This window comes from Ambystoma mexicanum, chromosome 6p, assembly GCF_040938575.1.
Source record: "Ambystoma mexicanum isolate Mex_15411 chromosome 6p, UKY_AmexF1_1, whole genome shotgun sequence".
NCBI lineage: Eukaryota > Metazoa > Chordata > Amphibia > Caudata > Ambystomatidae > Ambystoma > Ambystoma mexicanum.
The window spans coordinates 361,224,193-361,247,608 of record NC_090935.1 but is presented as its reverse complement, the minus strand read 5'-3'; the positions used below and the strand labels follow the sequence as shown (position 1 = coordinate 361,247,608).

Below are 23,416 nucleotides of genomic sequence, written 5' to 3'. Positions count from 1 at the left end.
CATGGACATAGTGTTTGGTTGGGGGTCAGGGGCCAAGGGGCATAGTGTTTGGTTGGGGGTCAGGGGGCCATGGGGCATAGTGTTTGGGTGGGGGTGAGGGGGCCATGGAGCATAGTGTTTGGTTAGGGGTGAGAGCCATGGGGCATAGTGTTTGGTTGGGGGTGAGGGGCCATGGGGCATAGTGTTTGGTTAGGGGTGAGGAGGCCATGGGGCATAGTGTTTGGTTGGGGGTGAGGACATGGGCATGGGCATAGGGTTTGGTTTGGGGTCAGAGGGCCATGGGGAATAGTGTTTGGTTGGGGGTGGGAGCCATGGGGCATAGTGTTTGGTTGGGGGTGAGGGGGCCGTGGGGCATAGTGTTTGGTTGGGGGTGAGGAGGCCATGGGGCATAGTGTTTGGTTGGGGGTGGGAGCCATGGGGCATATTGTTTGGTTGGGGGTGAGGAGGTCAAGGGGCATAGTGTTTGGTTGGGGGTGAGGGAGCCATGGGGCATAGTGTTTGGTTGGGGGTGAGAGGGCCATGGCGCATAGTGTCTGGTTGGGGGTGGGGGACATGGGCATGGGCATAGTGTTTGGTTGGGGGACAGGGGGCCATGAGGCATAGTGTTTGGTTGGGGGTGGGAGCCATGGGGCACAGTGTTTGGTTGGGAGTGAGGGGGCCATGGGGCATAGTGTTTGGTTTGGGGTGAGGGGTCCATGGGGCATAGTGTTTGGTTCGAGGTGAGAGCCATGGGGCATAGTGTTTAGTTGGGGGTGAGGGGCCATGGGGCATAGTGTTTGGTTGGGGGTGAGGGGGCCATGGGGCATAGTGTTTGGTTGGGGGTGGGGGACATGGGGCATAGTGTTTGGCTGGGGGCGAGGGGGCCATGGGGTATAGTGTTTGGTTGGGGGTGAGGGGGCCATGGGGCATAGTGTTTGGTTGGGGGTGGGACCCATGGGGCATAGTGTTTGGCTGGGGGCGAGGGGGCCATGGGGTATAGTGTTTGGTTGGGGGTGAGGGGGCCATGGGGCATAGTGTTTGGTTGGGGGTGAGGAGGCCATGGGGCATAGTGTTTGGTTGGGGGTGGGAGCCATGGGGCATAGTGTTTGGTTGGGGGTTAGGGGGCCATGGGGCATATGTTTGGTTGGGGGTCGGAGCCATGGGGCATAGTGTTGCACTCCAAGAGTGAACCCAATAATAAAGCTAAAGCAGGCACAGTTAGGAGATGTACATCCTTTGCTTTTTTGAGGAAACCTGACTCAACGAAGGCCATACTCCTCTTGGGCAACCCAAACAGCATATATAGCATATATAGCAGTCCAAAATAACGGAATGACCAATCAAGGGTCAATAAAATATATATAATTTAATTAAACAGACGATATACAATAACTAAATCGAAATAAATTATAACAATGGAAAATGTGTAGTACAAAATGTAAGTTTGAAATGCAATAAAAATCGTTACCCCTCAAAAACATATTCTTTTTCCATGTGTTTAATACAAATTGGGGGTTGAAAAAGCCTCCTGCCACGTCCCGCTTACCGCCCCGCCCACATTTATTTTTCGGCCCACTATAGCCATCATGTAAGGTACTTTCGGCCCTCTGTCAAAATTAGTTGTGCACCCCTGACCTAGATGCATCCCTGGAAGAGGCTGATGTGCGCACTAGCTCATACATGCCCACCCTCCCGATTTAGGCGGGAGACTCCCGAATTTTTCGTGGAAAATATTGCTATTTTTCACGTTCTCCCACCTAAAATAAATGTTTGCCCAATAAATTTCTTTTGGGAAAATCTTTGTTTCCCGATTTTTCGGACGCAATCTCCCGCACAGGTGGGTTGAAATGTTGGCATGTATGCTAGCTGTTGGCAGAGAGGTGAGGAGGGATGCCTTTCCTAATACTGGCAGCATTCAAGTTTTACTGTGTTTGTGCAGAATCAGAAAAATGTACATAATAAACTTTAAAGCTGCTACTTTCAAGACTTCCATCACCCAGTTGCCTCAGCAAAATCAAATGCTCACATCAGCCCCCCTCCCCATGGATGCGAGCCAACTCCTAACCACCTTATGTGTACTTTGACATCCGATGGTAGGGGGCTTATGTGCGCACTTTCTTTTTCTTCATCCCCACCACACCAGACGAACCTTGGGGATAGAACAGAGGGGGTTGAGCCTTCAAGTTAGCCCCGCCCAGTTGTTGAAGTGGCCTTTCCTATCACCAGTTAGTACCCCCTCCCCCCTCCATCCCTGCCGCCCTCATGTAGGTTTCGTTGCATCGGTGGGGGAGGGGGTTACTACCTTTTCTTGTCAAAATGTCTACATGCAGAGATTGTTTTACTTTCTGCATGCATTCCAATTGCAAGTCTTCACTTAGCTCATTTTAACTGCGTTCTCGCAATAGTCCGTTTTTATAAAAATGTGTTAATAGGTGATATATGGACATAGGTTCCATAGACCATTATAGCTAGAGACACACTTCCTATGCTGACGGGTCTCGGCGGATCAGCCCCTTTCCAATATGGCCGATGGGTCGAATCAGTCCACTTTCTATTAGTTGGAAAGGTACCACATGCGACGTCTCAACGTTGCTTTATTTTGCTTTCGCTTTAGCTTGCTGCCCGCGTGCTCGCTGCACAGCTTGTCATTGGCCGGACCATACTTCACTGCGCTGGGCATAGACGTAGCCTTGAACTTGGAGGTGTGAGCTGTAGTTCACGCCGAAGGTAGTTGTGTCTTTAGAATTAAGAGCACCAAAACGTCTTGGTATGGGTTCCTATCACGCAGGTCTCCGGTGCTTTATGTGTCTAGCCGGGCGTGGAGGGGTGCGTCCTCTTGGTGCCCGCCGTGCCCACTCAGACGGATTCAGACCTACCCGGGTTGCAGTGGTGGACAAGACCACCCGTTACGAGTTCGAGCAGCAGCGCTATCGCTTCGCTGGTCTCAATGAGGAGGACCTGAAGGAGATAGTGAGTGCCTGCGACGCTGGGTTCGGGCTTCGGGGCATAGTTTAGCAATGCTTGGTGGTCAACGTTAAAAGTAATTGTAGAAGGTGGTGGGAACGTTGGAATTTAGTGTAATGTAAATAATCGACACGAGGATGTTGTGTGACTGAAATCGAGCATTGGTAAAGCCATTAGGTTTGACTTTAGTAATAGATTATGTACCTTATCCTCATGAACATTAGGCACTTCCATAATTTTGGCAAATTTGTAAACATTTGTTGCACTCAGCTACTTTATTAATCAATGGCTGCCCCGGGCATTATTCAACATCACGGTGAATAGTGTATTTCATCTATATAATACTTGAAACACTCGGGGCCACTACGCACTTTATGATAAGACAATTACTTGTCAACATAAAGACTGTACATAAAAGTAGTGTAGGAATTATTGAAAGGCACGTATAGGACTTTAGTTTATGAAAATATAACTGTTTATTGCATAGTTGCATTGAGCGTTGTTAAACTCTTATATGCACTGTTTAATAATGGTATGCTAGTCACTTGCCAAGAAACAGATTATCGCGTAGTCAACTGGTCCGATCATTAAGTGCAACACGAGCACTTTAGTCCATGTAAGCACTTTGAACACCCATGAAATAAAGATGTTCTGTGAATAATGCGCTATGCACGTTATAAAAATATAGGATATCATAAGTAGAGTTTCCTGTCTCTATAGCTAAGTGGATGTACTTGTATTTTCAATAACGCTACAGGGATTGCGATTCCTTGCAAACATACGTACTACAAAATGGATTTAAGGAGACGCTATGTATCCTTTTTTTACATGTCGTAAGTGGTGTAAGCACAATGTAATTTAAACATTTGCCAAAATGTGGGCAAGAGCATGGCGAAAAATTGATACATAATGCACTTCAAAATGGCACTGCAGGGAGCAAATCTTTACAAACACAAGCACCACCACGAGGACCCATGCAGCAGCTATGCATTGTATCTTGGATATGTATGAATTGGTTTAAGCACAATATACTATGATTCAAATACTTGCCAGAATAGGGGTATGACGTACAGCATTTCGAGAAATGAATGCATTATGCACTTTAAAATGGGATTTGTGATTCAATTGAATGCTAGTGGGGACATGGATACACACCTCGGAGACAAGTAGCCCATGACAGCTGACAAAATGTATTTTTATGGCATAACGTGTGTGTGTGTTTGTTATTGATTTTGTAATGCAACAATAGGTGTCCCCAACAAGTAGATTCTTGTAAGAAATACCACAATGGCACTCGTGCAGCACGAGATCTTATACGTTCCTGAGATCATATGTCTGCAATACAAATAAACAAATATACAAATAGTAAGTGGACATAAAATGTACATACCAGACCGAGGCATAAAGTAAACCGTGTCGCACAGCAATTTGCTATGCAATTCTGTAGCTTTGCTAATCAATTTGCCACTTGAGTAGCACAACTAGGTATATAAATTGCCATGTTCAATGAAACAGCAGCTCACCCTGCATCCCTCTTGTCCTCTGGGCGCTCTCTGCCCTTTTTTCTCTGTTCACTGCAAGATTAAAGGGGCTAATGGGGGGAGGGAGGGAGGAAGAGAGAGGCAGGCAGAGAGGCAGTGATCCTCTTCTTCCACTAAAGTGCCAAAGGCCTGTGTGGCAGTGCGAGGCAAGAAATATTCTTTTCCAAATAATTGCAAACCAGAAGTAACCGTGATGATACGTTACTAAGCTATGTTCTGTTTGACAAACGCCATTAAGTGTTTAAAATGTCTACTTTCTTTCTTCTTGCATATTGCAAATGCAAAGCTAACTTGAAGTTTACGCAAAGTAGTGATCAAAAGCTCCATCCAGTCTGCAATACCGTACACCATAATCGGCCTCCAGAGCTGCATTATATATTACCACCTGTGGGAGAGCTGGCCCATCCGAAGGCTGGTAACGCAAGCGGAATCTGCAAGTAGCTGCCACAATAAACTAATGACGCAATTTAAAAAAGTAGCTGTCCACATTTCATGCTGGGCAACTGTACCTATGCCCAGGCTTCATCTTGTCCATGGGGGCGATGCCCCATGACAAGTCTCCAATGGGGTGCTACTTTTGCGGTTGTAAAGACTGGAGGGGGTGTCTGTACCTCCGCTCTCTATATGGTAGAGGAGAGGTACAGTGGACCCCAGCCAAGATTCTCTATTGTGGTAGCAATGGATGAGCAATCAAGGCCTAGCTTCTCAGGAGGTGATGCGGGCTGGTTCTTAAGTACAGTGTAGTCCCTGAACCCCCACAAAGGAATGTCCACACACCGTATTACTGAAAACACAGTTCATATAATATTCAAAGGTATGTACACGATCACAATAACGCACTTTGTACTCGGAAATCAACAATGATAAATATGTACAATTCTAAAGTGGTACCACCAATGTTAACAAATCTCATTAAAATGCATCAACTGTGCGGTTAAAATGTCACACAGATCAATAACAAGGAAACCAACAATAGAGATAGGAAGGAACGCGAGATGGTTGAAACAATAGGCAGAATACTGGCCCCTACCGATAGGCACAGTTCTGTGTGGCGATTTCTCCCCCCCCCCAACCTGGGCAACCTGATGTATATCACAAGCCCAGTCCATATATTGTTCAATAGCCTTATTTCCTCCTATAATGTTTTACCCCCCCCCAATGTACCTGGTGGAGTAGAGTTCTTCGGAGATGCGTCAAAGGATCCTTCTTGAGTGACTCCCTTTTAAAGCAGGAGCCACGGATCGTCGAGAGGCATCGAAGATGGTGAACTTGGCGTCGACGGCGGCGATGAGAAGTTCAAGGGTGCCAAGACCTCGATGTCAATACAGGCGGTGCTCATCAGCGATGTCCTGCGAGGATGAGGTGTGCGGGGCACCTCGGTGATGGATTGTTCAGGACCGCAAAGAGTTTCAGAAGAACTGTGGCCCAGCATGGGCGTAGAGTCGTCGAAGTCTTTGTGGCCTTCAGGTGGCGGGAAACCCACCGGCGGATTCTCCTCGGCGTGTTGGTCGTCCTCGACTTTCTCCGGCGGGACAAAGCGGTCGATGTTGCGGACAAGGGAGTCCTTGGATTCAAATGTTCTTAGGCAAAGGAGCGGGCGGCTCCGGTCATTGGCGGCACGGCGTAAAGTGGTCCCACGGCTGGGCAACACAACTTCGACGGGCCTCCAGCGGTTACACAAACCTGCAAACCCTGGTCGACGGCAATAGACTTTGACAGCGGCGAAGTCCGGGTGCTTTGCTTCGCCCTCCTCAGCGGTCCCGTCTCGGGTCAGCAGCTTTTCGAGGGTCTGACTTCCAGGGAGCTTCGGCGAAGGTTAGCGGTGCTCGATGGTCCCTCGGAGCACGGGAAGAGGGCGCCTTACCAGGTCCTCTCTCGGATCAGGCCTTGACGAGTTCGGCAGCTTTCAGATCAGGTCGAAGCAAATGCAACGGCAAGTCATCCTCTTCCAGCTGGGCGTCGAGGTCCAGCAGTTCCAGTTACTCTTAAAGTGAAGACACAGCTTCTGAACAATTTCCAGTGGTGAGAGGTCCCCAGATATACTATCTTGTCTCTCATCCACACTGCTGGGTCACTCTCAGCAGCCAATCGTACAGAAGGGCATTCATGCAGTCAGTTAGCCAATCAGGCACACAGTGCATTCAGGCCATCCTCCTCCCTCTCAGACACTCACAACAAGGAATGTGGATTGGGACAAGTACCCAGCCATTCAACACTACACACTGCATTCAGGCCAGTTTCGGGCAGGGCTGTCTCAGTCTTTGTCTCTCATACCAGAAACCAGACAGCCACAACAAGAAGTGCATATTGGTCACACACTCCATTCACCCAGGTCCCATGCACAGGGCGTACCCACAACATACAGTCACTGGGAAGGCTCCAGTCAGTCTGGACTGGACTTCACAACACCACAATATGGAACTTCCACCCAACAGCCAGTCGGGGTGGGGGGGGAAGGGACAGAGTCAGGGCTTCCCAGGACTTTGGGAAAACAAGGTAACAGGCAATAGAAATCAAGAGGCCACAGGGGCCTTCTGGTTTTCCATTAGGAATCAACTGATTCCAATGGCAGGGCCTGGGTATCCCAAAATGGAGGATACTTGGCGCACCTGTCAAATTCAGCATGGAGCTGCCCCCAGCCCATACCCTGCTCTGCAGGTGCCCAAAAACATGCACTAGGGTCACAGGGTCTTACCCCCACCCATGGGTGCCGTAAGGGTATCCCATGGGTCTGTTCACCAAACCAAAAGAGAGAGCTGCACCGCCAGGAGTCCCACATGAACTCCTGCGCGGAAAACACGATAGAATACACAATAAAAAAGGCAGTAAAGGATAAGGATACGGAGGCCCTGTCCCTCCGATGCATTTCCAGTATCACAGTGGTTCCGCCAGGCTGGAATACTGTGCTTGTGTCTACCTGACTCAAGCTTAAAGGCCTTTAGGTGGCCTGCCCTTCCCTGAAAGTGGTATTTAACGTTATATTGAAAACTATTTATATCAATGACAGGCAAGGGTCATTTTGTCCTCCTGAAGTTGGCAATTACCCTGCCTGCTGTAAAAGCATGCTGCGTCCTTAGTCTCGGACTATGACTTTCCTTTGGCATTGGGAAATTTTTGATTGATGAAATATCTGAACTTCTCCTTGCACAACAAATGATGGGTAGAGCGTACAATATACGAGGCACTACCCTGTGCAACACCGACTGCACCCAGTGAGAGAGCCTTGCACTGGAAACGGTTTTCAGAGCCGTTTTATTATATCTATTCATTTGTGTCCATTCATGCAGCTCAACTTTACATTTTAGACTCTCATCTCACTGAGTTCAGCTGTACACAAACATGCTGTATTTTCTGTTAATTGTATGTCTTTTGTACAAATAACTTCTTGTGACATTACAATTATAAGGGAAAAAAACTGCTCATCAAATAGTTTGCTAATCAAGAAAATGTTAATTAGCAAACTCTGCTACTACATTTTTGAAAACTTAATTTATCCCTTGCAGACCATGGTCCTCTGAAAGGGGTGTTTACTTTTGGTATTTTACAACTCCGAGGAAGTCCATCAGGGTGAAACGTGTCAGTTGTTTGTTTCACACCATTCTCTTAGGGATGCACAATAACATTTGAGCCTATTGTGAGGCTGAAAAACAGATGTGCTGTGTTATTTTGATGGAAGACATGTTTTGTGGAGTTTGAAGCCACGCGGATGGTTTTTTTTCACCTTCATTTACTGATATATATATTTCCTGAAAAAACTTTAAAGTTTAGTTTAAGTGACTTTCCTATATGAGTTTGCAGAGTAAATGCATTACTGTATGACTTGTTGAAAACCGCATGAACGCACAATTACAGATAATAGGATAACCTCGTCTTTTCCCTTTCTAACGTTGCTACAAATGTAACCGTGAACAAACACAAATTGCCCTTTGAAGTGTATTATCTAGTATTCCTTAGTGCTATACTGTAAACGTCTGAAGTATTTCAAAGTGATTCTGGTGTAAATATAATAGTTTATATAAAAGTTATATATTTATGTGCAAGTGCTTCTTTGTTGTGCATTTTAACTAGGATTCGGAGTACTTACCTACAGCTTACATCTTCCTCTGAAGATCAGCCTGACTGCTCTGCCACACTACCAAAGTCCTGAGCTCGTACAGAGTTGGGGGATCTACAAACCACTGGGAACGTTTCGTTTACTAAAGTCTCACTGCCAGTAGGACTTTAGGAAAACTCCCCTAACAATAGCCAATGCTACAGAAAGCTCTGTGTTGCAAACTGTGTCTAGACCCTCCTCAAACTCCCATATTTGACCTCCAAATAGCTATTTTCCTGTGTTTCATTCCTTGGCTATAGCTGCGAAGCAGTAAACGGGAACTTGGATCAAGAGGGGCGGGGGATGGAAGCCTGGAGACAGTTGATTGCTGAATTAGCTGCGTCCACATTGGTTAGCTGGGTATCGGAACACAGTCCCGCACAGGAGTGTGCCGACAGCAGAGTGGGTGGGGTAGAGTAAGCAAGAGATTATAGAACTGTGAGGTGCAATGGAGGACGGGGGTGTTGGGGAATAAACAAGTGACATAAAGAAATGTATATGGTAAGGTCTATAAGTTAATGTGGTATAAAATTGTTAAGAAAATCCTTGGCTATAGCCGCAGATACCTCGCGCATCGAGAGAAAAATAAGATGGCAGCTGTTTCATTTCTAAAAACGCCCAGTTTTGGGTAAATCCCCGAGATATAGCTATCTATTTTTCAGAAGGGGGCACCCCATTCTCCATCAAATATATAAATAACTACTGTATGGAGTAACCCCAAACCATGCATGGATCGCAAGTCAACGCTTGTGCCCAAGTTGTTTTGGACCTGGTCCAAATCCGTCCAGCCGTTTGGTTTGGCAAAAATTGACCCTTTTTTGTCTATGGAAAAATGAATGGGAAGTAGGCCGCAACTTTGGCACAATGTTTTTTTGTCTTAGTAATTTATTTTTTTAACATACCTTTACGCAACTTTGCAGTCTGGAGGAAACGGGGGTGCGAGTGTGTAATCACTTCAGAAATTTCAGTCAAATCCGTTACGAATCAAGTTATTAACTGGTAAAGTGAGAACTAGTGGGGCTGTTGGGTAAGGTTTTCAGAGCAATGATAAATCTTCCTGACCTGTGTCAACCTCAGAACCTTTTTGCTTTACTTTTGAATTATTTTTCTTTGTATCTCAATGAGTGGGAACCTTTTTCCACACTCAAGTCTTTTACTCTTTTAATGGGTGCCATTCTTTTTTTTTTCCTTTTTATTTTCAGCATAATAAACAGAGACAAAAAAAAACAAGGAAAAGGGAAAAAAGGATCAAAACAGCACCAAACTGAACCCTCCCCACACCCAACCCTTGCCATAGCGCCAATGGTTCTTCCCGCCCAGTCGTTTCCCTCTCAATCTTTTAACCATAGATGTCCAACAGCTTGAGTCTCTGAGGGCACCATTGCTCCCTGAATTCCCCTTTCAAGTAGGCCAATGTCTCTCCCCAGTCTGCCGAGAAGTTCTCCAACTTATTATTGGCTGCATAAGATGCCCATTCCATCGAAACTATATCCCACATTTTCCTTAACCACTCTTGCTCTTTCTGAATTGTGGGGCTCTTCCACCTCTGGGCGATGAGGGCCATTGCAGCCAACGTGAAAATGTTTGCCTTGGTTCTGCCTCTCCTCTCCACCCCCCCCCCCGGTCCTCTCTTTCCCAGTATAATCTCATGTCCTGACTGCCCCCCAACCCCCAGCGTCAGGGAGAGGGCCTGCGCAATATCTCTCCAGAAGGACCCACCATATGTGGGCTGCTGAGCCCACTTCCCCACATCCCCTCCAGCACTTCTACTCGGTTGCCGGGTACATGGCATGTAGGCGAGCCGGAGTATAATGCCAACCATGCATGTATTTATACCAAGCCTCCTGCAGTTGGATCGCCCTTGCCACCTTTGGGATCTGCTTCCATAACCTCTCCCAGTCCTCTTGTCCCATACTGACCCCAGGCTGCTGTTGCCAACCCCTCACATACGCCAAAGTGGTTTCTGGGCACGCATACTCTAGTTGTCTATACAAGTCTGAGATTAACCCTTTGGAACCCTCATGGGTAGTGAGAAACTGTTCAAATTGCATTAGGTCCCGAGTCGCAGCCCCTGGAAGTCGCTAACAGTCGCCTGGACAGACGCGGCCTCTTACCCTCCCAGATGAAGTCCTTGACCGCCCTCCCAGATGAAGTCCTTGACCGCCCTATCTAATTTCTTGAAAAAAAACTTTCCGGACCGGCAGAGGGATGGCCTGAAAGAGATATAGTCCTTAGCCAAACGGCCCCTTCTCGACCGAAAGTGGTGTCCCAAGTATCGAACTAGTATTTTTAACGGAAGCCTGAACTTCTTTTGTAAAAACCTTTTTTGGTTAAACACAAAAAAAAAAAAAAATATAGTACCTGGGGGAGAACAGCCCCTCTTCCCAACCAGGATATTCTGAGAGCGTTCCATTTCCTTTTTTGATTGTCAATAGAATGGGCTCATAGTTTGCCCCATACCAGCCCGCCAGAGAGGGTGTGATCCTGACTCCCAAGTAACGCAGCCCGGAAGGACTCCACTTGAACGGGGAAATTGCCCTCGTCTCTCTCGCCTCTCGCCTCTTGCTCCCCTAGGGACAGGTTCATTAGCTCTGACTTCTGGAAGTTGACTCGTAAACCAGAAAGCTCTCCAAATTTAGTCAGTAGTTCTATGCTAGCCCTGATGGAGCCCTTTGGGTTTGTGAGCAACGTGTCATCGGCGAAGGCTGCTACTTTATGCTGTCACCCCCCCCCCAAATGGTATCAGGTGAAGTGGCTCCAAATATATAGAGTAAAGTAACAGGGAGAGGGGGCACCCCTGCTTCATCCCCCGCTCCAATCTAAATGACTGAGACATCTTCCCATTCACTAGGATCCACGATGTGGGATTTTTTTAATTTGCCATGACCATTTTTGTAAACCCCGTTCCCAAGCCCATTTTTTCCATCTCCTGGAATAAGAACTACCACTCCACCCGATCGAACGCCTTTTCAGCGTCAAGCGCCAAAAGGATCGCCGGAGTGGTCATCTTGCGCGATTTCTCCACCTAATGAGCCACCCTTCTGATATTATCGGCGGTTTGTCTCCCCACAACAAAACCTGCCTGGTCCTGGTGGATCAAAAAGGGGAAGGTGCTTTTCCAGTCGCTTTGCCAAAATTTTTGTGAAAATGTTTGCCTCTGTATTTATAAGGGCGATAGGACAGTAGGAAGTACGTTCCTCCGGGTCCTTCCCTACTTTGTGGATAAGGGAAATTTTGGCCTCCTCCATAGAGGGGGTAATTCCACCCCCATCGCCAAATGTATTAAACAATTGTGTTAAGTGCAGTACCAAAAGATGAGAAAGTTTTATAAAAGGAGGCCGGATAGCTATCAGGTCCAGGTACCTTGTTGAGGGGGAGCGTTACTATAGTGGCCCTAATCTCATCCTCACCCTCCTCTCTAGATAATCGTGGAAGAGGGAGATTTTCCAGGAACTCTTTCTGCGGCTGCATTTGTGGGCACTGTGAAGAGTACAGCGCTCCATAAAATTCTACCAGTCTCCCCTTTTATCTCTTCGGCCCGAGTGAGTCTCTTGCCCCCCTCATCCTTGATGGCTGTTAGAACCTTCTGCTCCCTTTGCCCCCTCAAGAGGCGAGCTAGGAGTGAATCTGCCTTATTAGCCTTTGCATAGAATTTTTGCCTCACCCTAAGCATAGCCTCTTCTGCTTTTTTGGTCCGTAAGATCCCCAGCTGGCCCTCCACCAACCTATATTCCCTATATGTCTTCCTGGTAGGAGTCTCCCGTACCCGCGCCCTGGCAACCTCAACCTCCTTTTCCAGCTGAGTTTCCAGACCTCTCAGTAACCTGTTTCTCTCCGCTTTTACTGTGATGAGTTCCCACCTCAAAGTCGCCTTAAAGGCGTCCCACCTCGTACTCTGACGTGTGTCCAGGCTATTGTTCCTCACAAAGAAGTCCCTGATCCTGCCTCCTATCGCCTCTCGTATTGGTTGGTCCCTCAGGAGTTCCCCCCGGGAATTTCCAACTCCACACCCCCCGGCCTTCGCCTCCCAAGCCGGTCCGCTATCCCTAGGGGGCCCACCTCAACAGCCTCCACTCACCCCATCAGGCTGGCAGAGATCCAGATGTAATCAATTCGGGACTAGGTTCTGTGGACATATGAGAGAAAGGTAAACCCCCCTCCTCATCACCTCGTATTGCACGCCATACATTACGTAGTACGGCATCCTCCCATCTCGCCCTCAACTGGGGAGAAACCACTGCTCCGCCCCGTTCCCTTTCGTGTCGGGATCTGTCCCCCTTCCTATCCCAAGCGAGATTAAAGTCACCCATCAATATCACCTGTCCCCTTGCAAAATTCTCTAAAATGCCCAGGGTTTCGCGCAAAAATTGTTCTTGGCCCACATTAGGGCCGTACACAGAAGCAATAGTATAGTATGAACCCATTATCTCCCCCTCACCATGATGTATCTCCCGTTACTATCCCTAAGGATATCATGGGGGCTAAAATGAATTCCCCCTCCCAAAGCCCAGGGCAACCCCCCCTTTCTTCGTAGGGCCCGATGCAAACCAAATCAGTGGGAAGCCCTTTAAGCGCAGGCGACCCTGGTCCCGCCTTAATAAATGCGTCTCTTGTAATGCCAGCACATCCGGCTTTTGAGATTTAGTAAATCGCTCCAACTTTGTTCGTTTGAGGGGGAGTTTAGCCCCCTCACATTATGTGTTAGCCACCTGAATGCTGCGCTGAGGTGCAACCTGCCAACCGTGCCCCCGTTTTTGTCCTCACCCCACCTTCCCTTCCTGGGGAAGGCGCATATATCCTTCCCCTCCTTCTGCCCCTTTCGTATTCATTCTGCCATCCCCAGAAATCCATCCTACTCCATTGGCAACTATGACTTCCCCAAGTCCCCACCCTGATCCCCCAATTTAGGGTGAGGCCGCCCCCCCTTCCTCTCGGACACTCTTGCCCTTACTCGTTCCAGGATGTTGTCACCTCTGTGCCTCCAGGCCCCTGTGGAAAGCGGAAAGCCCTTGTTCCCACCACCCCCAACACGATGCCTCCAACCGAGACACTATGCGCCTGGGCTCTCCCATGCCGCCGCCGCCCCCATTACTCTCTTTGACTCCGACAGAGTCCTCCACCCCTGGCCCGCGCAGCGCTGCTCTCCTCCTACCTCGAGGCCCCATCCCCACTGTGGACCACTCCCATGGTCTGCTCCTCACCCCCTGTCTGCCCTGGGCGGAAAGGGTCCCCCACTGATCCCCCTCCTCGCTTTCCATGTCTAATCTGATTATACTAGCTGCCTCCTGCAGAGTGGTGGGTCGCCTCTGGCTCCCCTCCCACTCAAACACCAGCCCGAAGAGGAAGGACCATTTATACTTTATCCCTTTCCGGACCAGGTCCCTCGGCACCGGACCCATTTGCCTCCTTTTCAACAGCGTGCTGGCGGCCAGGTCCTGAAACTGAGAAATTTATTTTCCTTTATAAAACACTGGTTGTTTGCCTCGCTGCTCTTAGTACTGCTTCCTTTTGGCTATATCGGGCAAAAGCCGCCAACACATCCCGCGGTCTGGTATTTGATCCTCCAATGAGGCATCCCACCCTGTGGAGCCTGTCCAATTCAATCGCCCCCGGGGATTCCTCCCCCAGAAGTCCAGCGAAGATCCCCTGGATCTCTCCCTTCAGTTGTTGGTCTGTAACGGCCTCCGGCAATGATTTGATCCTAATGTTAACCCTTCGGGATCTGTTCTCCAAAAATCCTCTATCGTTACCTCCAAGTTCCTTGTTGCAATGTCCAACCTATCTATGGCCTCGCTGTTCGCCGATGTATCTCTTTCGCACTTCTGGAGGCCCCTTTCCAATAGGTCAGTCCTCTTCCCCCAGCTGAGCCGTCTCCTGTCGCATTTAAATTGCTCCTCATCAACTGAAATTGTTCCTGAAAGGTTTTAGCCAGTGAGTCTCTTTAGATTCTGCATTTCTCCTCTGAGGTCTTGCCTCGTCATTTGGGCGGATATCTCCGGCCTTCCTTATCCCATTCCTTCCCGGGCTGATCGCCCCCTTCCTCGCGCCTCTCTCTGCTTTCCATTGCTGGCCAAAGTGAAGTCAAGCTTCCCTTGGGTTCTCTAACAGGCGGAGCGGCTTTCCCTGCCCTTCCCTTGGGCCTGGAAGGCATCTATATTAAGTCGCTCTGGTGGCTCAGCGATTGTGTACACTGGCGGTCAAGCTCTGTAGTGTCTTATCTTTTGCTTGGGGGGGGGGGGCCTTCCCACGCACACCCCCAGGGGGAGTAGAGCAGACCTCGTCCGCGCCAGCACCGCTAGTTCAGAGCCTCCTCTGCCACAGCAACGTCGTGTGCCACGCTGGGACCCCTTCCCTATTTTCGTGGGGCCTCACTGATCACCAAGGCCTAAACCACTCCAGCTGTGTGGGGGTCGTCAAACCAGCGAGAACACTCCCTTGTCGGCCCCAACGCTCCTCACCTCTACTTAGGGCTGCTTAGTTCATCTGGCGAGTGCATGCAGTCCTCCTCTCACTCCTACTTCCCACTGCTCCACTCTTCACCTCCCACCCAGAGTGGGCCTGCCGCCAATAGAAGGGCCCTAGGCGGTCTGCGCAGCTATCACCTTGTCTCCTTCCCAGATCTAGTCCGCTGATGTGCCTTCTCAGTTCCTTCTCTGGGGCCTACTTGCTGCCAGCCTCACTGCTGCCCCCAGCGGGTCCCTGCCGCCGTTCATGTTGGTGAGGGTGTAGCCCCCGGGAGGGAGAGGAGATGCTCCAGATGTCCTTGCAACCGTCCTCCAGGCGCTTACCCCTTCCTCTATGGCAGCTCGGGCTACGTGCCTCTCCGGGGGGGACTCCCCACAGGCTGCTGCCTCTACTTGACTAGGGGTTTCTCAGGGGAGGGGCCCCTCCACTCCTCCTCTCCAGTCGCCTTAAATGCCCCGAAACCTCCCCCGGGAGCCGGCGGGCCTTTGCTGTCACCGATGGCACTGTTTAAGCTGGGCCTCCCCTGCCGATCATCTGTGTGTGCCTTTCAATATGGGGGGGCTGGGGCCACCCACCCCCCTCCACGGAACTCCGGAGTGGCTTTGGGGGACCCGGTACCCCTTCGTGGGTCGGTCCGTGGCACTCGTCTTACCTTTCAGGGGGGAGGTGGAAACACCCTCCACTCGTCCGTGTCTCCCGGGTGGCGCCTCGGAAGTCCTCGGGTGCCGCGGGGCTTCGGCCGCACTGTTCCCGGCAGCTCCGCTGGTGCCGTCTCGCTTCTCACAAGGCGGGGTGGGCCGCAGGAGTCGCCCGCACCGCCCCTCCGTCCGCCTCTCGCGTGAGTCCTGGGCCCCAGATGCTCCTCTCCGGCCCGTGCATCAGCCACACCCGCTCCAAACACCGTAACAGTTCCAGGGGGGAGGGGAGAGGGGAAGCCCTGCCTCCGGGCCATATCCCTCCGTTTGCGCTCCTTTGTGCCGCTGGGCTGCTCCGTCACAGTCCTGATGCTCTCGTGCGCCCCGATTTGAAGCTTTGGCTTGGTTGGGCGGGGGGGGCGTTTTTAGGACAGCCCGAACCAAGCCTCATACATCTGAGCTGCCGTCGGCACGTCTACTCAGTGCCAGTGGCCATCTTGGAATTCATGGGTGTCATTCTTAATACTATCCATAGTGTCTTTTAAAAATGAATCCTCTTTGACAACTGTTTGGCAATAAGTGCCTATTGTTGCTGGGTTGCCCTAGGGGCTCCCCTTTTAACTTTCTCTGTCTAAGCATATGAGAAGGACTGTTCCCAATGGTGGAAAGAATCTTTGGATCCCTTCTACATTTTATTAAGTGAGATCAGCACCAACCATATGTGGAGATCTCCCCATTCTCATTTTAAAGATAACATTTATGTTACCAAGACAAACTTGCCTTAAATGGCTGGTGGCAGTGAACCTGTTTACCGATGTGCACCTTTACCGTGTGGCTTTTACCAAAATGGCCCTTTTTTTTTGTCCTTTCTTGTTCCTTTCCCTGACCTCCAGGGCGGGAAATTCCTTAGTGTGATTGTTATTTTAAAAAAAATATATGGCAGGATTCCTGTCGATGCCCCCAGGCTCTGAGTGTCTGTGTAAGGCGGTAAGCGAGGGAGGAGTCCAAAACTCTGCAAACTATTTGTCTTTCAGCTTGCCTGTGAGAATCCAGTTCAAACTGGGCGGCTGGCTGTCCTGAAAGGACTGCCACCCACCCAAGTTGTTGCATGGCTGTTTGATTGGCTGGATTCCTGCATAACAGTCTGATCCTGGAAGCTGAAGAGGTAGTCGACAACTGGAACCAAAGAGGAATAAAGCACAGCTGTGACTATTTCCAGCGACCGTAGAGCCTGCTGTTACCCTTCCTTCCAATTGACCCGGGTCTCTGAAAACTGTGACCCAGGGCCAGGTGAGACCCACTAGACTAAATTTGAGCCATCCCACGCTGTGATGCGACCTTGCGGGGCTGCAACAACCCAATACCATGGGACCTCGAGCCATTGTGCGGTGCATGGTATTACGAATCTTGCTGAAACTTTGTAGGCATCCTGCTGGACCGCCAGAGACGTTTGTCAAGTCCGAAAAATCCCCTCACCAGAGTGCTAGACTTTGTTGATGAGAATCTGACAGGCAATATTCGGTCTTCTGTGCTCCTGAGCGCTGAATCAACAGAGCCGCATCCAGCTGCAAGGAAAACCTTTCATAGAGCCTTCCCTGTGATCCTTGCTGCAAAAGTCCTTCCAGTGTCCTGTCTTCTTGAAGAAGGAATTCAATGACCGGGTTTTTGGCTGCAGATCCTAAAGTCATGCTGCAAAATCTTCTGTGCTGTGGCACTGTGCTGGCCTGCTTTGGTCTGTGCACCTTCAAGCATAGTGTAGGGATTTATTTCCTTATAATTGTGGTTATATATAATGTGATAGAGCTTATTTCCCCCAAGATTTATCTGGGCCTATTTGTATTGAAATCATTTTTTTATTGTTTTTTTTTAATCAATGTGTTTCAGGGTTTCTTTGAACCGTTTGTATTACAATTTATTTGTACTGATTCTACAGCCCTCTATCCCTCCTAAAATAAGCCTGGCTGCTCTGTGTACGCTACCGTATACTAGGGTGGTACAGCCTTATACTAAGCATGGAGCCTGTTGAGAAGGAAGCAGACCCGCCCTACCCCCATAGGCGCTTTAGAGTGAGGCGAGATGCATACAAAGCACTATGATGGGCCAAGGGGTAAGGGGCGACGGTGAGAGGACCACCTCCCAGTTCAACAGTACCCTACTTCAATATAACCAAAGATATTCTATCCGCGTAAGGCGTGCAAAGTATTGCTATTTTGCATAGATATTAGTCACCATAGGTATAAGAGAAGGCCATTGCAGTAAACACGGCATTGCATGCACTAGGCCCAAACTCCTATGTGGACAACCCACACCCCAACCTCCGCAACGCCTATTCATTATGTTGCAAAGATGTTCGAGAGGAATATGCCCTACAGGGCCGTGATCGCAGAACGGCGCCTGGTGTGCATGCTCTCACACTGGCCAAAGCATGACCCGGCCCATCCTCAGGCCACCACGAGTTATAGCCCATATAACTGACTAAAACTTAAGAACTCTGAATTCCATGGTACAAGGTGCCCTTTGACCACCAACCCAAAAGTAACAAGTCCTGAGATGTTCAAAGAGGTTGGACTGGGCACCCCGTGAAGCGACAGTCGTGTGATTTGTATTGCGGGGTGCTGGGAGGGATAAAATATAGTTCAAAATAAGGGTGGAGACCTTGGATCTGGATGGCACAGAGGGGAGTGGGTGAATGTGTGAAGGTTAGAGTGCCCCAGAACCTCTTTTGTCTCCGTCTTAAAGCCTGCCAAGTGAACATGAGTGATAAAAAAGTTTGTATGGTAGGAGCATAATTAATTTGTTTTCTGACCTTCAACATGAGAAGATTATCACTGCAGCACCCACGTGAAGGAAGACTTGACACATCGGGCTGGAATCAATGGCCTGTCATCCTTTATGGGACAGGCGGATTCTGTATAGGCACACATCAACTATATATTGCATCATTCATGACAATGTATTGCTTTATAAGATTCTGCTTGTACTACTTTTTGGCAGAACATTCTTAGCAGCAGAGTCCTTTGCTGTTGCTCTCATCTGCGTGTGAGATTAAAACCATTTTATCCTTACAAGATCGACTTTGGCCTTTCTTTCCTAGCGGGTTGTGTTCCCTCTGGTGTGAGCGTTCAGGCACTTGCCTTCAATTGGTGAACCTGACATGATTCCAGCGCCCCGCGTATGTGCAGAGACTTCCAGAAGGAGCTGCGCCCACCTACTGCAACCGGTCCTGAAAAAACGCGCGTTCCGAGTGGTTTAGCAGGAGCCATTTTAAGAGAAGTCCTCTCTGTTCTTTGAAGCGGGGCGCAGCTTTGAGGAGAGTGCAGGCCGGCGGTGCTACCCCGTGACGGAGGAGTTCGGGTGAGCATGCATATGTGAGTAGAGTCTTGTAAGTGATAACGAGTAGGATACAGATGCATGGGGAAGTATGAAAGGAGCGAGTATGTGTAGAGCAAGGTTGTCAATGTGACGTGGGTGAAGTCAGGGTTATTTGTTAAAGTGCTGCAATGAACAGCGTTTTGGTAAGGCATGATAGGCATTATAAGGTAAGGCGGTATAAGCTAAGGCAGAGAGCCCCTCCTTGGAAGGTTTAGTAGCAAAATATAAGGTTTAAAGGTGTGAAGGGAGGCGCTCAGTTACCAGTCTTTAGCTTCTCCTCCTAACGGACGTTTTCATGACTTCAATCTTCAGGGATGCTGAGTTTCTTTGTTTTTTCAGGCGGGTCTGCATTTCTGTTTCAGGTGTGACAAGTTAATTAGCTCTGAGGATTCTGTTACTTGTATTTTTCGCACTTGATTTTGCTGGCAGGTGACTGGAAACAACTCCCTTCATAGCACAAATCTACCCCTTGATGGAGGGGGGGGGGGAAAGCCATGGTTGTGGCTCTCCAATGTAAGGCATGATGGCCCTGCTTGTGTTTGGAGGAGAAGCTAATGCAGGAAAACTTGACTGGCAACAGAGCGCCTGCCTTGTCACCAATTCGTAACATTGTTCAGGAGTCCCGGGCTCAAAAGGCAGCAGCAGGGCCATCATGCCTTACAATAGATTGCCACAACCCTGGCTTTCCCCCTCCCCCCTATCAAGGGGAAGATTTGTGCTATGGAGGGAGTTGTTTCCAGCCACCTGCAAGAAAAATCAAGTGCGGGGGTGGGGGGGGGGGAGTACCAGAATCCTTAGTCAATTAACTTTCCACACCTGAAAAGCAAAGAAACACATCCTCCCTGAAGATTGATGGAGTCATGAAAACGTGTGTTTGGAGGAGAAGCTAATGCAGGAAAACTTGACTGGCAACAGAGCGCCTGCCTTGTCACCAATTCCTAAGCAAAATATAAGGGGCAGCAGCTACAGAAGAGAAGAAATTCTAGATCTCTGGGGTATGTTTGAAGATGCAGAAGATCAATGGAGTGGAGTAGAGGCGCAGAGACAGAAAGAGGGAAAGTGCAGGAAGGGAGAAGGAAAGGGGGGCACAGTGGAGTGCAGTGATTATATCCCTGGGCAGCATATCCTGCAGAAGGGTACACCAATCCAAGCTATGTACCCGTTGCAATAGGGACCTCTTCTGCTGTGGTAGGGCCACCCTCCGCACCTGTAACATCACAGGCTATTGCACTTATGTGCACTTATTCAGGTGGTATATGCACAGAACTGAGAAGGACATGGACATACCCAGGAGCAGTAGGGGATATAGGGGCATCGAGAGAAGGTTCGGGAGAATGGAAATCGGGGCGAGGGGGAGTGCAGTTTAGGATGGATACTGAAGGATAAGACGTGTAGGTGTTGAGAAAGAAAGAATCCCGGGTGGGTGAATAATCCTGAGAGAGAAGATGTGGTGGAAGAGAACAATGATAGGTTTGCTGAGGGTCAGAGTGAAGGAGAAGGAAGGGTCAAAGAGGCGGCTGAGAGTACTCCCTCCCTCCCCAACTCCCCCCTTCCCCTCAAGTAGGCAGTTTGTGGGCGGGAGGCAGGTTGAGGAACAGGGCCGGCCGGATGGCGTTGGTAAAGAGAAGAGAAGGGTGTGAAAAATGGGGAACAGATGCCCCTCAAACATAAGGGGGCAGGAAGAACACAGTATGTGCCCTGGCCCGAGATGGATATGAATAATTTAATTGAGGCACTCCCGAAGCTCAGAGCTGGGGTGAGCAAGTGGATATATGAATTCGAAAAGCAAACGTCAGGTTTATCCCTGGCAATAGGGGATCTTAATAGCTTGATGGTTGCTATAATTGGGGACAGGGCTGGGAATGTATGTGTTCAAGCTGGATATCTGGGTATAACCCTGGGGGACAATCGGCATGATGGAGCACGTTTAATAGAATTAGAGCACAGGTATGGGGTGCACTACGGAGGGCCTTTCCAGATGTCCTGATGGAGTATACTATGGGTGATGAGGGGCTACAGCTAGAGTTCTTCTTAAAATGCAAGAAATGGGGAGTGCTGAAACGGGAGGGCCGTGGGATCAGTCAATATAATATTTTTCTATTTTATTGTAAAGCAGGTCTTGCCGAAGGAAGTGCAGAAGGCGTTGGATAAGATTGTGGGTATTGAGGCGAAGGGGTAGCCGGAAATATAGAGTATATGTCATGGTCATGAAGTCAGGGTCACAGGCATGCAGGGGTCGCAAGCACAGGAGACCTAGTTGGACACTGTCCTGGATGAACAAAAGTAAACAAGAACATCTATTTAACACCAAAAAGCTTTTATTATGGACATAGCACTTCAGATGCATTAACCTTGAACATTCCATCCATTTAAGCAGGATGCATTAACCTTGAACATTCCATCCATTAAGCAGCCCCAAGTGTATTCTTGGGTGTGGCTGCTAATGGATTGCCTTCACACGTGCCTGCTCTCTAGGAGTGGCAGGGTGTGGCTGGTAAGCCGGCCCTAATGGGCGTGCCCATGACCTCAGCTATATAAGCTGCCCCGATCCTCAAGACAGACGCTTCGTGTTATTCTGCACTTGCAAGCAGCATTAAGCTCAGTCGCCTTAGGTCAGACTTGCCTTTGACGATCCTGCTTCCTGGACATCCTGCTTCCTGCCAGCATACTTACCAACTGGGGGAAGCTGTTCTTACCTTACCTATACATCTCTTCAGCGAACCAAGTATTCATCTTTACACTTTCCGGAACACTGAAATCTTCATCTTGGCACCGCAGCACGACACGCTCCATCGTCGACGGCAGCGCCTGCAAGGAAAACAGAAGACAAGGTTAGGCATTGAAAAAACCCAGTAATTTTAAGGATGTGCTTCGCCATACTTCACGCTTTTCCTTAAACCATCACTTACCTGCTATCGAACATTGCTGTTTCTTCCATCTTCCATCCGGCTGCGTCTCGCGTCTCACAGCTGCATTGAGGCCGCATTTCCATCTAAGGGAAGAAAACAGAAGAGAGACATTATTGCGGGCATAAATAGGAGCAACATATAAAGACATTAAACAATTGAACAGCATCACAAGAGCTAAAGAAAGACTTATCAATCATATGGAGAAGCATAGTCGCAACTGGACTAATCCTTATCAGGGATCAGTGAAGGATCTAGATCCCATTTGACGCGCCCCTGCCAGAAGTAGTAGGACGGAGAGCTTATCTTCCATAATTCACAGGTGAGCTTTATGGGCCGGCGTATGCTCACAGAAACCATACTTTGGGGGGAAGGTTTCGAGAGGTACAACAATCACAGATTGGTGCACTCGCATACTCTTATCTCCATGCAGGAGCAGTATCACCACGTGCCACCGCTCACAGCTTTTCTACTGAGGGAGAGGCCTGAAGGTGGTGATTCAAGTTCAGGGAGGGCTGCAACCGTGCCGCAACACCTCAGCAGAGACCAGGTGAGTGTAACAGTATAATGGCGCATCATTGTAAAAGGATCAAGGAGCGGGAAAGGGAAACGGTCCAAAGACGTTGGGGAGAAGAAGCGAAATTGGTGGAGAAAGAATTGGTAAAGGTTGCTGTCCAGGTGCCTGTATCGACATCCATACAGGTGGAAGGGACAGAGGGCCCCCAACAAGTCGTGACTGCCACTATCGCAATGCTCTGAGCTGAAGGAGGACAAGGAGATTGGGGAGGGGGTGGCAACAGTACCCTGTGCCCACAGTGGCAACGAGGAGGGCCGCAGCGAAAAAGAGGGCAATTTCAAGGGGCAAGAGGAGGTGGTCTTGGACCCAGTGGGGGTGGGTTTGGACCATCCCAATGTTGGAATTGTTTGAGGTGGGGCTTTTTGCAAGGGAATGCAGGAGCAGGTCTGCAGTGAGGTATAATTCTGGGCCGCAGCAACAGGGATAGGGGGCCCAAGAGCCCCAATGATAAGGGTATTCGCAACAGGGTCAAGGATATCTGAGCCAGGGGCAATATCAAACATATAACCAACAGTCTCAAGCATCTGACATGCAAGTGTGGCATCTGCCACAGGAGCAGGGGGGTGCTGTCCCGGTGAACAGGGTACCAAGTCGGGCTGCTGCCCCATTTGGAGGAGCAGCAGTAATGGGAGTTAACAGCTACTTGTTTCCTGGAACAAACACATACCCTGACTAGGAGAGAGCACTTGGTGTCTGGTCTTGTCAACGACCATCCACCCTGAAGAGAAACCTTTGGTGCGGGCGGAGATGGGGGGGCAAACAAGCAGTTGATATTCATCTGGTGCAACTAAAGAGTGTATCATGGAAGGACATTTTCCAATATTGAGAAACTCTCTTGATGCGCAGTGATTCTCTGGGGCTATTTCCAAGGTTCCATACACTAA

At 49.2% G+C, this 23,416-nt stretch overlaps 1 protein-coding gene across 2 annotated transcripts in view; it reads left to right on the top strand.

Annotated features, from left to right (window-relative positions):
- The first annotated feature begins 2,555 nt into the window (after window positions 1-2,555).
- Window positions 2,556-23,416, top strand: part of NADK2 (NAD kinase 2, mitochondrial) — a 1,037,189-nt gene continuing 1,016,328 nt past the window's right edge. The window contains exon 1 of one of the 2 annotated variants that reach the window (XM_069627136.1): window positions 2,556-2,706. Coding sequence is in view for 1 of the 2 variants with exons in the window: in XM_069627135.1 (XP_069483236.1) it covers window positions 2,749-2,949 (201 nt within the window). In the remaining variant the exon portion in view is untranslated. Of the gene's footprint in view, window positions 2,950-23,416 lie in introns of both variants that reach the window. The other variant, XM_069627135.1, reaches the window with a different exon arrangement.